This window comes from Apteryx rowi, unplaced genomic scaffold (assembly GCF_003343035.1).
Source record: "Apteryx rowi isolate R43461 unplaced genomic scaffold, aptRow1 scaffold_200, whole genome shotgun sequence".
Lineage (NCBI taxonomy): Eukaryota > Metazoa > Chordata > Aves > Apterygiformes > Apterygidae > Apteryx > Apteryx rowi.
Genome location: NW_020448309.1, coordinates 168,149 through 181,122, shown reverse-complemented (window position 1 = coordinate 181,122; position 12,974 = coordinate 168,149). Strand labels below are relative to the sequence as shown.

At 59.0% G+C, this 12,974-nt stretch overlaps 1 protein-coding gene and 1 long non-coding RNA gene across 4 annotated transcripts in view; one reads left to right on the top strand and one right to left on the bottom strand.

The window, feature by feature from the left end:
- The window catches only part of LOC112965073, a 3,543-nt gene extending 3,010 nt beyond the window's left edge, over positions 1 to 533 (bottom strand). Inside the window, exon 1 of the long non-coding RNA XR_003253167.1 lies at positions 447 to 533. This is a non-coding gene — a long non-coding RNA (uncharacterized LOC112965073). The remainder of the gene's footprint in view (positions 1 to 446) is intronic.
- Positions 534 to 1,230: 697 nt separating this feature from the next.
- Positions 1,231 to 12,210, top strand: DENND2D (DENN domain containing 2D). Of its 3 annotated transcripts, none has more exons than XM_026063812.1 (12): positions 1,233 to 1,376; positions 3,681 to 3,871; positions 4,520 to 4,632; positions 4,742 to 4,811; positions 5,788 to 5,865; positions 5,960 to 6,100; positions 8,061 to 8,209; positions 8,400 to 8,577; positions 8,856 to 8,897; positions 9,258 to 9,348; positions 9,793 to 10,032; positions 10,542 to 12,210. In XM_026063812.1, the coding sequence occupies exons 1-12, from the start codon at positions 1,265 to 1,267 to the stop codon at positions 10,601 to 10,603; spliced, it is 1,467 nt and encodes a 488-aa protein (XP_025919597.1). In that variant the 5' UTR covers positions 1,233 to 1,264; the 3' UTR covers positions 10,604 to 12,210. The 3 variants fall into 3 exon arrangements, with proteins under 3 accessions (XP_025919598.1, XP_025919597.1, XP_025919599.1); XM_026063814.1 differs by lacking the exon at positions 1,233 to 1,376 and adding an exon at positions 2,924 to 3,492; XM_026063813.1 differs by lacking the exon at positions 5,960 to 6,100 and having other exon boundaries at positions 1,231 to 1,376.
- Positions 12,211 to 12,974: the final 764 nt, after the last annotated feature.

The window sequence follows — 12,974 nt, the reverse complement described above, 5'->3', positions numbered from 1 at the left end:
GGTGCCCGGTGCCAGCCCCGGCGCCGCGGCTGCGGGAGCGGCGGGCTGCTGGCGGGCGGAGCGGGGACTTTCCCGGGCAGCGCTCTCCGGGCACGTCGGCACCGCACCGCTGGGCACCGGCACCGGCACCGGCACCGGGCTCCGCAAGCCGCCGGGCGGGGGGCGATCCGCGCCGCCTAGCTCGCACCGACTCGGCCACCCTCAGCCCTGCCACCCGCGTGGGGTCCCCCGCGGAGCCCTGCTCCGCTCCGGCGCCGGGGCAGCACCCCGTCCCCTGGGGGGGTGCACCCCACCCCGGCAGCATACCGCATCCCCTGGGAGCATACCCCATCCCAAACGGGTTTACCCCATCCCCTGGGAGGTTACCCCATCTCCTAGGGATGCACCCCATCCCCTGGGAGCGTACCCCATCCCAAACGAGTTTACCCCATCCCCTGGGAATTTACCCCATCCCTGGGGCAGCAGCGCCCGCAGGCTCCCTCTCGGCACGTAGCCCATCACCCGCTGAGCGCGCGGGAGCCTGGCAGGCAGGGCACGCCGGGGCGGCGTCACGGCCCGCGAGCAAGGCGGCCACGCAGGCCACCGCGAACCTGGCTGGGACGCGCCACATCCAGCCTGAGCTGGGTCTGGGCATCCTGAAGGGCACAGTGCCCCCAAGCACAGGGCAGAGCTGCGGCGCAGGCAGGAGCCTTTGGAGACCGAGGCGGAAATGGGTCATTTGTGAGCATTTCGGCAGTAGGGGACTGACAGTCAGGTTTTCTGGCTTGCCCGACTGTAGTTCACGTGGCAGTGGTGGGTACCAGCCTGGCTTCAAGCCAGATCTGGATTCAGCCGCGAGGAGAAACCAGGACCCACAGCAGAGTAGGCTGGAGCAGCCGGTGGCTCTTTGGGGTTCGCCGCGAGCCCCCCTTGGGGTCTGTTTTGAGCCGGCTGGCTCCCACCCTGAGGCGGGTGCAATATCTCCCCCTGGTTTTCGGGCTCGGCAGAAACGGTTCGCCRAAGCCAAAGCCGTTTCCTCTCTGCTGGGGGCAGGCGGGTGCCTGCGCGGGGCGCCCGGGACACGGAGCAAAGCTCCCGCCCGCTGCAGCAGAGCCGGCTGCAGCGGCCCTATGCAAATCGCCACACGGGGTTGGGAGATGTCGACGCCGCGTGACAGCCTGGGAGCTCTTCGGGCAGAAGCAAACAGGTTCTGCCACGCCACRAAGCAGGTCCCAGCGCTGCCCTCGGCTCTCAAAGAAACTCCCCCCTCTCGGCTGGGAAGCCGATGGGGTGCAGGCAGGCGCTGTTTGTGCCGCGAAACTTTGCGGGCGATCCTGGGGCGCGTGCGGGCACGGCAGCCTTTGCTCTTGCCGTTCCACCTGCGGTGGGAGGGAGAGGTGAAAATCCACCGCGCAGCTGCAGCCTCTTGTCTTCCCGCTCCCAGGACCCGCGTCCCCACCCCCGCAGGCCGGGTCAGCCGAGGACGTTCCCCTCGTTGCAGGGATGAGGGCAGCATCGCAGTGGTCTCAGCGCCGTGATCTGGCGCAGGAGGACCACGTCCAGGAGATGCTGCCTCTGCCGGGGGGGWCTGTGGGGTGATCCTCAAGTCTTCCCCACTTGGGCTAAGGCACAACAGTCGGTAGAGCAGCTCGCGTGGTYTCGCCATGCAGGTGCACGGGCCCTGTGTCCCTGAGCATCACTGGCCACGTGAGGGACTGGTAACCCTGCCGGTCACTGGGAGCTCTGAGTACTGATGCTATATTAAACCAGTCCAACACTGSAGGACATTGCATGTCCCCATATGTCCCCAGAGCCCATCTTCCAGCCCAGGGATGTGGTATGCTCTTGTAAGGAATTAGGATATGCCCGCGAAGGCTTTGCAAACAGACCTGTGCTAGCTCGTGGCTTGGAGGAGGAGGCCTGCCGGGTATCAGTCCCGGCAGGGCTTGCTGCACTGATCCGTGCTTCGGGCGGCAGCACGGATCCACCTGCAAGGGCAGACCCATGGCCCAGCATGACAACCCTCCGTGGAGTCAGGGGGGTCATGCGGATTTTTGAAAATCCAGTTGATAGGATTCAAACCCAGCTATCGCTTGGCAGTGGGTCTTGTATTCCTCAAATACAGGAGCTGCTAAAAATCCCATGCTGGGCACGTGAGGGACGGGGTAGATGGGATCTAGCTGGACTTTCACTTTACCCTGGCAGCTGGATGAAGCAAGGCAAATGCCGAGCACTAAGTTGGAGCATCTTGCTCTGCTGTCGCCCGGGTGTTTGCATGCCGAGGACAAACCGGGAAGGCATCTACATCCCTGTCTCCTCCTCGAGGTGCTTCTGGACTTCCTCCCATGTGCTTCTCACYGCTGCATGGCGGGGGAGAGGAGGCAGCTCATCAGGATGAGTTTTGCCTTGCCAAGAGGAACGACTTTGACTGCGGAGGTGGCACGGCCTCGGGGCGAAGCTGTGCCGTGGGCGGCTTCGCGTGCTGCCCTGGACTGGGAAACGTGTTTCTGTTCCTTGGAAAGGGACCTCCTGGCTGGCAGGGTGCTTGGTTGGACGGGCGCCGTGGCTCCTCCAGCCGGGCTCGCGTGGACCTTTCCTGCCTCCATTGGCTCCCGATAACCTGGAGCGAAGGGTGGGAACATGTTTCCAGACTAGAGGGGTTGGCTAGAGAGCTGGAAATGCGAGGGGGGGATGTCCATCGCCCATGTAGCCCATGTAGTTAGAGGATGCCAGCGCAGCTTTCAGAGGAGAATGTTACACTGGGAAGGGAGAGGGATGAGCCGAGCATCACCRAGCCCAGACGGGCAGCCCGCTGCGGCCAAGCTGCGGCACAGCCAGAAGAGCCCGGGGTCAAACTCTGGGATGCCGGGACAAATTGCAAGAGATGGATGTTTAASCCAGCCACAGTTTATTTCCCTGCTGGTTATTCCTAGAAACAGCTCAAGCATTCCCGTTCCAACTCCTGGCCGTAACCAGAGCAGAGACCGAGCCTGGGACGTACTCAGTGCTGGGAACTGGAGATTTAGAAAGTCGCAGGCAGCTGCCGGGAGAGAGAAGTGCTGCGGCGAGGCCTGGCTGCCCAGCCGCGGGTCGCGCGCTGGCGATTTAACTCATATCCTTCCCAGCCCTCGCATCGCGCTGCCCAGCCGCGGTCATCATGGGACCCTCCGAGATGTCCGATGGGAGCTCTTTGCATTCTGGTTTCTAGCTTTTCGGGTTGTGGCAGCTGAGGCTTCCCAGCTGTTCTCCCCGACCAGCAGAACAAGAAATACGATGTAATCTTGTGGAATCRCATCGCTTTGGGAACTGCGGCTTAAGGAAAACTCTCAAGTCCCTCATTTGCAAGCAGCAGAGTTCCCAGGACTGAGGGCATCTGGCAGGGAGAGGTTTGGATTCATTTCACTGGAGCCTCTGGAGGCGTTCGAACAAGACCTGGACTGTTTGTTTCCTGGGTTTTTGACTGAAGGAAATGGATTTAACAGCTCTAAAGCCATTCCCACACCTTCGCCTCAGGTGTCTTCTCCAGAGACCTTCTGCTCTCTGGGATCCCGCGTTCCGGCTTCGCTCTGTGCCCTCACTTGGGTCGGGGTGAAGGAGGGCTCAGAGGTGTCCGGTGCCACCCAGGCAACGGGGCTCTTCGATTTCATCCGACAGACCCACAAAAGCTTTCTCAGGCACCCTTTTCTTTTCTTTTCTTTTAGCTACRGAAGCAAAAGAGGAGCCCCCGGCTGCAGAAAAAAAACCCTCGCAGGGGACCCAGGCGAAGGCCGGAGACCGCAGYTCTGTCCTCTATTCGGCCGGCCAGTTCTTCTTCGAGTACCTGGTGGTGGTGTCGCTAAAGAAGATGTCGGACGGCCGTTACGAACCCAAGATATCGTACCAGTTCCCAAAGGTATCTAGCCCCACRTTTCCAGGCGTGGGAGGTGTAAGAAGTTAGCCGCAAGCCGCAGGGACTTTTGCAGGAGCCATGAGGCTTTTTCAGCTTGCAGGAGACCAGGAGATGGGTCTTCTGAGCTTGAGGAAACGGGGAGGTTGCTTCTTCCCCATCCCTAGAGCCGGGGAGAAGGGGAAATACCCCTGCGCCCTGGAGCTGCACATCCAAACCTCAGGGCTTTGCCTGCCACGGGCTGAGGTTGCTCTGATGGTTCCTCCCTGCTGCCCCAGCCCAGGGCCACGAACCCCGAGAGAAAAAGCCCCTTGGTGCTCCCTGGTCTCATGTTTCCTCAGAGGGAGACCCCATTCCCTGTCCTGGGAACTCTGGCAGCAAAATCACATCTCAGAGTGGCAGCACGTGTGGCAGAGCCCCGGCYTGCAGAGAGGTCCATGGCAGGAGCCCTGGGTGCCTCTGCTTTGCCCCATTATCCATGGGGTAAAAACACCAGGAACTGGGACTTTTGGAGGTGCTCGCCCAGGGCTGTGCAGATGCCCTCTGCTTCCTCCTGAGCCGGGGGTGGCTTTGGGCCACCAGACGTGCCCCGGGGCGCAGGGGACGCCGCGAGCACCCTCTGCCACCCTGACCCGGGGCGTCGCTTTGTTCCAGCGCGAGAACTTGCTCAAGGGCCAGAAGGAGGAGGAGGAACGTCTCTTGCAAGCCATCCCCCTCTTCTGCTTCCCCGACGGGAACAACTGGGCCCCCGTCACCGAGTTCGCCAGGTACCTGCCCCGCTGCCGGGGGCTCGGGGTTTTCCAGGAGAGACGGCCGCCCCTGGGGACCCCTTTCCCCCGGCAGCGCCCTGAAACCAGACCCCTTCTCCCCTTGCAGCGAAACCTTTTCTTTCGTCCTGACGAACGTGGACGGCAGCCGGAAGATCGGCTACTGCAGGCGGCTGCTGGTGAGCGTCCTGCCGTTGGYGCCCCCGTCCCCGCGCCGCCCTGTCCCCGTGGTGGGGACATGGTCCCTTCTCCCATGCCCAAATCCAGCCTGATGCTGGATGGAGGAAAGCAACGTTTGCGGTGTTTGCGTAGTCCAGGGCTGGCCCAAATGCCCCAAATTAGCAGCKTGGGGCCAAGGCAGTGTAAGGAGGAGCAGGAGGAAGGCTGGGGAAAGGAGCCCAGGATAATCCAGTTGGAAAGGAAAACAACAGACTGGGAACTCGTCCCGCTGGTCCCCGTTTCAGTAGGAGGTAGGATAAGCCCAGGAGATGGTGGCGAGCAGTGCAGGAGGTCTTGGAGGACACGTGTCTGGGGGAGAAAAGTTCGGGAATGTGCCAAAGGGCTTTGCACCAAAATGACTAATAACTTTGACATCTAAATTGCTTTACCTGGGACCTGGGCACCCTCTGCTTTTATGGCACCGTCTGCGTCCTTGGCCTGAGCCCCAGCTCTGAAAATCCCCTGGCAGGTGATTGGTGTTTTCTTCCCTGTCGAAATGTCAGAGCCGTCCGTGCCCCTGTGAAGCAGGGCTTACTGTGGTCCCCGGTTCCTTCCTGGCACGCGGCGCTTTCCCGTAAATTCCCCGAGACTGCAGGCAGGATCCACCAGCAGCCTGTGCGGCAGGTTTGCCCCGGGCGCCAGCAGAAACGCCTTTCCAGCTGCCGCGCCGGTCATGCCCGTGCGAAGGAACTGGAGACGGGGCCCAAAACTGGTGCTTTGTTTGCATTTTGAGTTTCGTGTTGAAACACCTATTGTGGGCAAGCCAGCTCCTTTCCGAGCTGCTTCCAGCGGCCTCAGGGACGCGCTGGAGCCGGGGCACCTGGGGCTGCCTCCACGGCTGGGAACTGAGAACCACTTCCCTTCACCCGGTGCAATGGGGCTGGCACGCGTGCCGTGGAGATGCTAAAACCCTTTTTCCCTTCTTTTCTCTTCCAGCCAGCCGGCCGCGGCACCCGCCTCCCTGAGGTCTTCTGCATCATCAGTTGCCTGGGATGCTTCGGGCTCTTCTCCAAGGTAGGGACACGGCGGCTCTGTCCATCATGGTGGTGGCCCAGGAGCCGTGCCCGCTGCCTGCTGGGGTTTGACGGCCCCTTTTTGCCTCCACCAGATCTTGGACGAGGTGGAGAAGAGGCGCCAGATCTCCATGGCAGTCATTTACCCCTTCATGCAGGGTCTGCGGGAATCGCCCTTCCCGGCTCCAGGGAAAACCGTCACCATTAAAAGCTTCATCCCCGAGTCGGGCACGGAGGTTGGTGGGGGGGTTGGGGGGCTCAGCGCTCCACAGCAGCTCCCGGGCTGCTCCGACAAGGGGAGCCAGGGCCATCTCCGGGAGCACCCTCGGTGTCCGCAGCACCCTCGGGTGCTTGCCGGAGCTGTGGGTGGTGGGTTGGGCTGCCCGGAGCCTTTTGGCCCGGGGGACACAGGTGCTACCTCCTGTCTGGGACAGGAAGAGGGTGGCAAGCAGTGAGGATGAGGATGGGACCCAGCAGTGCTCCCAGCCAGATCAGGAAGGGACACGTGATGCCGCCCCAGGATGGCTGCTGCATTGGCCTCGAGCTGGAGCCAGAGGTGCATTTCCCACATCTGGGTTTCTGAAATGGCACCTCGAGCACTTGTGTTTTGCCCCAGAAGGTCCCAAGACCTTTCTCCAGAGTGGAGGAGAACGTTGCATGCTCCACCATGAGCAACCCCAGCACGACTTTTACCCCCTCCTGCCGGGTCCGGAGCAGCTCTCGCCTCTGCAGCAGCTTCCTCTTCCTACCTCGATGCTCAGCGCAGCCTCGGCACCCGCCCCGCTCCAGCTTAGCACCGAGGGCTTGCAATTGCCACCGTGCAAGCATCTAGCAAGCCTGGCCCTTACCCACCACGCTGCTGGGAAGAGCAGCTCTGATGAGGGCACGGTGCCCGTAGGGCTCATCGCGCCCACTCACGGCCCTCCCAGCCAGGTGCTGCGCCAGGCAGGCACAGGCAGAAGCTTTCCTTTTGCTTTTCCTTTCTTTTCCTTTCTCTAGCGATGAAGCCAGGGTGGGAAAGAGCAGGGTGGGGGGATCTGCCCTGGCACCAGGCCCACGCGTGGGTAGATGAGGCTCAACGCTGAGCGCGGGGATGCGTCCACRAGCGTGGACCCTGCCGCCGAGCGTGTTTTGCCAGCTGGCTATCAAAGTGCAGGCGATTTCYTCATCCAGGAAGGCTTGTGCAAGGGCTTTGCCCCTTGCTCAACGCTCTGGCAGCGGGCCAGGCTGCCRGGAGCGCGCCTGGGGGCGAGGGAGAAGGAGGGTGCACAGGGCAGTTCTTCGAAAGAGCTGCACCTCGGGGCGCTGGGCAGGAGCAAGGCGCGGGAGATAAATGGGAAACTAGGGGGAACGCAAGCGCTGGGTACCGGGAACAAGGCATCCTGCAGGATCGGGGCTGGAAAGGTCCCAGCCGAGCTCCGTGCTGGTGGCTGGGACGRTGCYGCTTCGCTGCAAGGGCGTTGCGGCGGTGYGTGGAGGAGGGGAAATTCCCACCCATGTGGAGGAGGGGAAATTCCCACCCAGGAGAAGTTTGGGAGAGGGGCCAGGGCTGTGCGAGGAGCTGGGCAGTCCTGTTAACCCTTCGCTGGCCGCCGTCTCGGAGCAGCAGCAGGGAGAGGCTCGGGCTGGACTTAGCAGCCTGCTGGCCRGGGCCACCTGCAAACACCCGTTAGAGAACTGGCCTTTGGGACGTCCTTGCTAGCAACGTGGCGAGAGCCTTTGGAGGGAGCTTGTACAGCTTTTCTGGCAGAAATCTTGCCCTAATCCCTCCTCCCCTTTCCCGGGGGACGTTCTTTGCTGTTGCTTTCAGGCGAGCTGCCAGCCGCTCGGATCCTGGCATGTCCCTGCTGGTCTCTTAGCAGTGACTCGGGAGAAAAGAGGCGTTTTGGTTAAAAATCCACTCGCTAAACCCCACAGCACAGATCCCTGCTAGCTTCCCCTGCATCCTCAGCTTTGCGCATCCCTTTTTCCGGGGGAATCTCCAGGCAGGACAAGACCAGGTTCATCCCTTGCAGGAGGGACTTACTAAGGATGCTGCAGACTCTCAGGGCAGATTTGGGCAGCGTCGGGGGCCCTCGCGGTCATTAATGGCAATGTTGCAGAGCGGTTCCTCAAAGGCCACCGCCGCGGGGCCTCATCCCGTGCCGGGGAGGGCCGGCAGCCGGGTGCATGAGGGGTCCCGCTCTCCCTCCCCAGCTCATCGAGCTCACGCGGCCTGTGGATGCCCACCTGGAGCACGTGGAGTTTCAGGCGCTGCTGCAGCGGCTCAGCCCCCACCTCATCCTGCACATCTTCGCCTCTGCCGTCCTGGAGCGGCGGCTCATTTTCCTGGCAGAGGAGCTCAGGTGAGTCCCGACATGTTTAGGGGAGGAAAGAAAAAAAAATAAGGGAAAAAAAAAACTTCTTGATGAAGCACGGGATGCACAGGGGGGATGCTCCTCCTCGGAGCCGTGAAATCCCCCCCTTCCTCATGCAACGCCGGCGCGACCAGAGCGAAGGCGCTGGGCTTCCCCATGACACCTCCTTGTCCCGCAGCGTCCTGTCGCAGTGCATCCACGCGGTGGCTGCTCTCCTCTACCCCTTCACGTGGGCTCACACCTACATCCCCGTGGTGCCCGAGTGCTTGCTCGACACCGTCTGCTGCCCCACGCCCTTCATGGTGGGCATCCAGAGGCGTCACCTGGAGCGGGTCCTGGATCAGCCGATGGAAGAGGTATTGCATCATGGCGGGGAAGGCGTCTGGAAGGAGCCACCAGTGAATCCATCACCCTGGATTTCCGCTCGTTCCAGGGTTGAAAGCTCTGGCCGGGCCCTTTTCCCAGCCAGGGAGGACGGAGGTTGGGGCTCCTTGCATGTCCCCTCTGTCGGCACCTGGGGCAGCACCTCCGTCCTGCTGGGTGCTGCCAGGTGCCCTTGCATCACGCAGGACCTGCAGCCTGGACACTTTAGCCTTGGGAGGGCTAAAGCCAGCTGCTCTCTGGTTTCTTTTAGGCTCTGATGGTTGACCTGTGCGAAGGGAAGATCATCCAGGCGGTAGGTCCCCGCTGGGCAACGCGTGGGTTTGCCTGGCCTGGGTGTCCCTAGGAAGGGCCCCTTTCCCCATCCTTTCCCGTTGCACGGTGGCTTTCACACCATGGCATCATGGTGTCACATCTTGGTGTCAGCCATCCAGGGGGAATTTCCCGCAAAGGGATTTCTCCACTGAGAAAATCAGGCAGCAGCGTCCACGCGGGACACGCAACCCGTGGGAACCTGGGCAGCCCATTCCCGGTGTCGCCACCGCAGCCACAATAATTAACGGGTGCCGCGGAAAGCCCCGCTAATGAGCACGCGCAGCCAGGTTCCCGCGGTGCCCGGTGGGGCTGGGTGCTTCAGCGGTCTGTTGCCTTGCAGGTGGGCGACGAGGAGGAGATCCTGCCCGCCAAGCTGCAGAACGAGGTGCTGACGTCCCTGAACCGGCACAACAACAACAACAACGTGCAGAGTAAGGCGATGGCTCGATAGCCGGCCTGGCGCGCGCGAGCTGCCCTCCGCCAACGGCTGGAACATTCAGCAAAGCGGCTTTCCTAAACACGCCTGGTTTTGCCCTAATTTGTAACAAAATGCAGCCCCAGTAGGAAATCCCTTGGCCTTTTTCCTGCTCTGAGAAACGGGTGAGCAGGAGCAACCAATTTTGCCAAAAAACTCAGTTTGTGCCAATGCAAAAGATGCAAAGATGTTGCCGCCCTGAAAAGCAAACGCAGCCCATGCTCCCTGGGCAAAATTAGCTATGGGTTGGTCTTCATTCACTGGCAGATGGAGATTTTAAGCAAATAACCCCTTCTGGGAATACAAACGCAGACCGCGAACCAGCCAGGGTGAACCCAGTCCATCCTTCTGGTGTTTAGTGGTCCCACCACCATCTCTCATGCTCTGTGTCTTCTTCCAGCATCCGAGCAAGTGAACGCGCTCGTCTCCGAGGCCTTCGTGCAGTTCTTCGTCCGGGTGGTTGGCCACTACGCCTCGCACATCAAGTGGGGCAAGAGCGGCCAGGGCACCTTCCAGGAGCGGGCATTCTGCAAAGCCATCGCCTCCAAGACCAACCGCAAGTTTGTGAAGAAGTTTGTCAAGACCAACATGTTTTCCCTATTTATTGAGGAAGCGGAGAAGAGCAGGATCCCCCAGGAAGGTAAATGGCTCCGTCTCTCTTTCCCATCCTGAAACTGCAGCTCCTCAGCCCCGGAGGATGCTCAGGGCAGCGGGTGCTGATGCATCTCTGCCCCCGGCTGTGGCGTGGGTCTGTGCTGGCTCCGTGGGTCCTTCCTCCTTCCCGGGGGTTTAGGGGGCACCGGGCAGAGCGGAGCATCCTGCCAGCCCGGTGCCCACGGTGGGTCCCTCTCTGCGACCTGCCTGGGTGCTCAAGGACAGGCACAAGCTTGGCTGCTGCCTTCTCTGCCCTTTTTGGGGGCAGACTTCATAGGGCAGGCACAGACCAGGATCTGCCTGGGGTTAGGAGAGAGGACTGGCACGATCCCAGCTTTCTGGTGTAGTCTCAGCCTACGGCAGTTCTGTGGGTATTTGCATCCTCAGATCCTCATCCCACTTTCTCGCTCCCTTGCTGGGTGCACAGAAACGCAAAAGTTGACCAGGAACGAATGGCCCCAGGGCCCACGTTCACCCAACGCCCTTTTCTTGCAGCGTATTTCCAGCAGAAAATAGCAGAATACCACGAGCAAAAAAAGCACCGAAGGGACTCCTGAAGCCCGGCCGGGGAAGCGAGGAGCAGGGCTGGGGCCGAGCAGGTCTCCGCCAGCAGACCCGGCCCACGTCCCGTCGGTGGGCAGAGCGCACCGGACTCCGTCGGATCCATCCGCTGGTGCCTGCCCGTCCGCCCGCATCCTGTGAGCCGTGCGGGCGGCCCCGGACACCAGTTTCTACCCTTTCTTTTTTTTTTTATTTTCCCTCAGGGCCCAATTGCACTGGAAAACTCTTTTGCACAGAGCTAGCGAGCAGGCTGTGATTTCTTTTCCAATCTTGCTAGCAACAGGGACAAACCGCAGCTCTCGCGGTGTCYGGCCCCGCACGGAGCCATCGGGACCTCACACGGACACGGAGGGGAGTCAGGGAGCAGGTGCCTGCTGGCCACAGGTCAAGGCTTGGAGAGTAAATGTTAAAGAAAAAAAGAAAAAAAGGAGTAGGAAATTACTTCTGATTAAAACAAAGCTAGATTTTGCAAATAAGTTACGGCCCATCACATGCGTTTCCAAGGTTTCTATTATTAACACTTGTTTCACTTTATTTTCTATCAAGATATGCTCCGTAGCAGCAGGAACTCGAAAGTCTCAGTGGATTTTAGCGCCGTTTCCTCTGCGGCAGCTGCCTGCTTCGCCGTTACCACTGTGAGCAACGCTCTCCCAGTTTAGCTCTTTGAAGAAACGAAAATATTCTCCTCCAGCAGGTTTATTTATTTGTGCTGTAATCAAACTGTGAAGGCCACAGGGCTGCGTTTGGTAGCGGAGGGAAACGGCAGAGCAGCAGCCCTGGGTAGGGAGGAAGTATTTGTTAAAATTCAACAGCAAACCATGTTGACATTCTGCTTTTTCCTGGCTTCGGTGCCAACTGCCCTTAAAACCTGACAGTTCATCTCAGAAAGGCGATGCCTGCAGTGGATTTAAAGATTATGGTCCGCTCCCTTTCCTAATGCGTTCATCTGGGCAAAGAATATTGCAGCACGGAAAGCTGGCTGCAGACCTGCCTGGTTCTTCCCGGCCAAGCTGGGGCCAGATGCTTCTCCCCAGCAAGGGCCGGGATGGAAGACGTAGCTTCATCCTCCTAGCTTGGATTGCATCACCGACCCACCAAGTTGCTCGGTCCCTGCTGGACGCGCGCTCGCGTTTGGATGTTTATCAAAAGCAGGGGTTGCTACAGGCTTTGCCATAGCGTTGAGTTGCCATCGAGCGTCACAGTGAGAGATTTTTGTGCAAAAAAATTAGCAGGCTGGCTGCCAGACAGCTTTCGATTTCAGAGCTGTTGAGCATCTGATTAATGAAAACAAGACAGATGTGAGGGTATTTACTTTAAAAGTAACTGTGTATGTGCAGTCATGCACGGGGGTGATGGAAAAAAAAAGAGCTGCGCAGAGTGTAGAAACTGTGAACAAAAATGAAACTTTCTAGCCACGGTGAAAGAAAATTGTTTATTTTTTGCACAAACCCCATGTGTGTTGGGGGGGAGGAGGGGAACTACTTGTTAAAAAATAGAGGGTTTTGGCACTGTAGATATCTTCCCTGGTTCCACAAGTTTCCCCTCCTGTGTAGAGAGAATGCTACAGGTAGTTTACAGGAAATTAAAGATTAGTTGGTTTTTTTCTGTGCTTTTTTCATTTAAAAAAAAAAAAGTTTACCTGCCAACAGGGAACAGCAAAGGAAGTCAAGGGCACCCCTCAAGAATTGTCCCTTCTGAAAAGGCTGTTTGTCCCCTTTCTCCTGCTTGTTCATTGCCCTTCAGAGAAGATGATGGCCTCTTTGGTTGTGAAGCACAAAACATCTCGTCAAGAAAAAGTCCTGGCTTTGAAGGTAGCTCCTTAGTAATGAAGAACTGGAAGTCACATAAGGGACTGGATTTTATGATCTGTGGTTGCTTAAGCTTTGCACGAGAAAAGCTTTATAGGTTATTCCTTAGCTGCTGAAGAAAGCAAGGAAGATGTGCAAAAACTGATTAAGTTTAAAAAAAAATATTGTTCAAATGTTCAGTGCTAGAGATTTCAGCAAGGGTTAGCTACAGTGAGGTAGAAGGGTTGGCACCAACTTGCATGACTGTCGATCAAAGAATAGGCTGAAATACAACCTTACGTTACTTAAAGCACATTTCCTTTTACCATTGTAATCAAGAAAGGCAACCAGACCCGTTCCCAGAGATCTGTGAAGCGTATCAGTTCCTAGCTCAGTTTCTCAGTCGGCTAAAGGAAGATGAATGGGGACAGCAGGGACACGTACACAGCGAGGGGAGCAGCAAGGGGGCTTTCTGGCACGACTTTTTTCCCCCACCCAGCAGCAGCTTCACAGCTGCAAGTGGCTCAGGATGCTGGGTGGAAAGATAAAACAAGCCCAGGCCCCAAATCTGCCCCAGGAC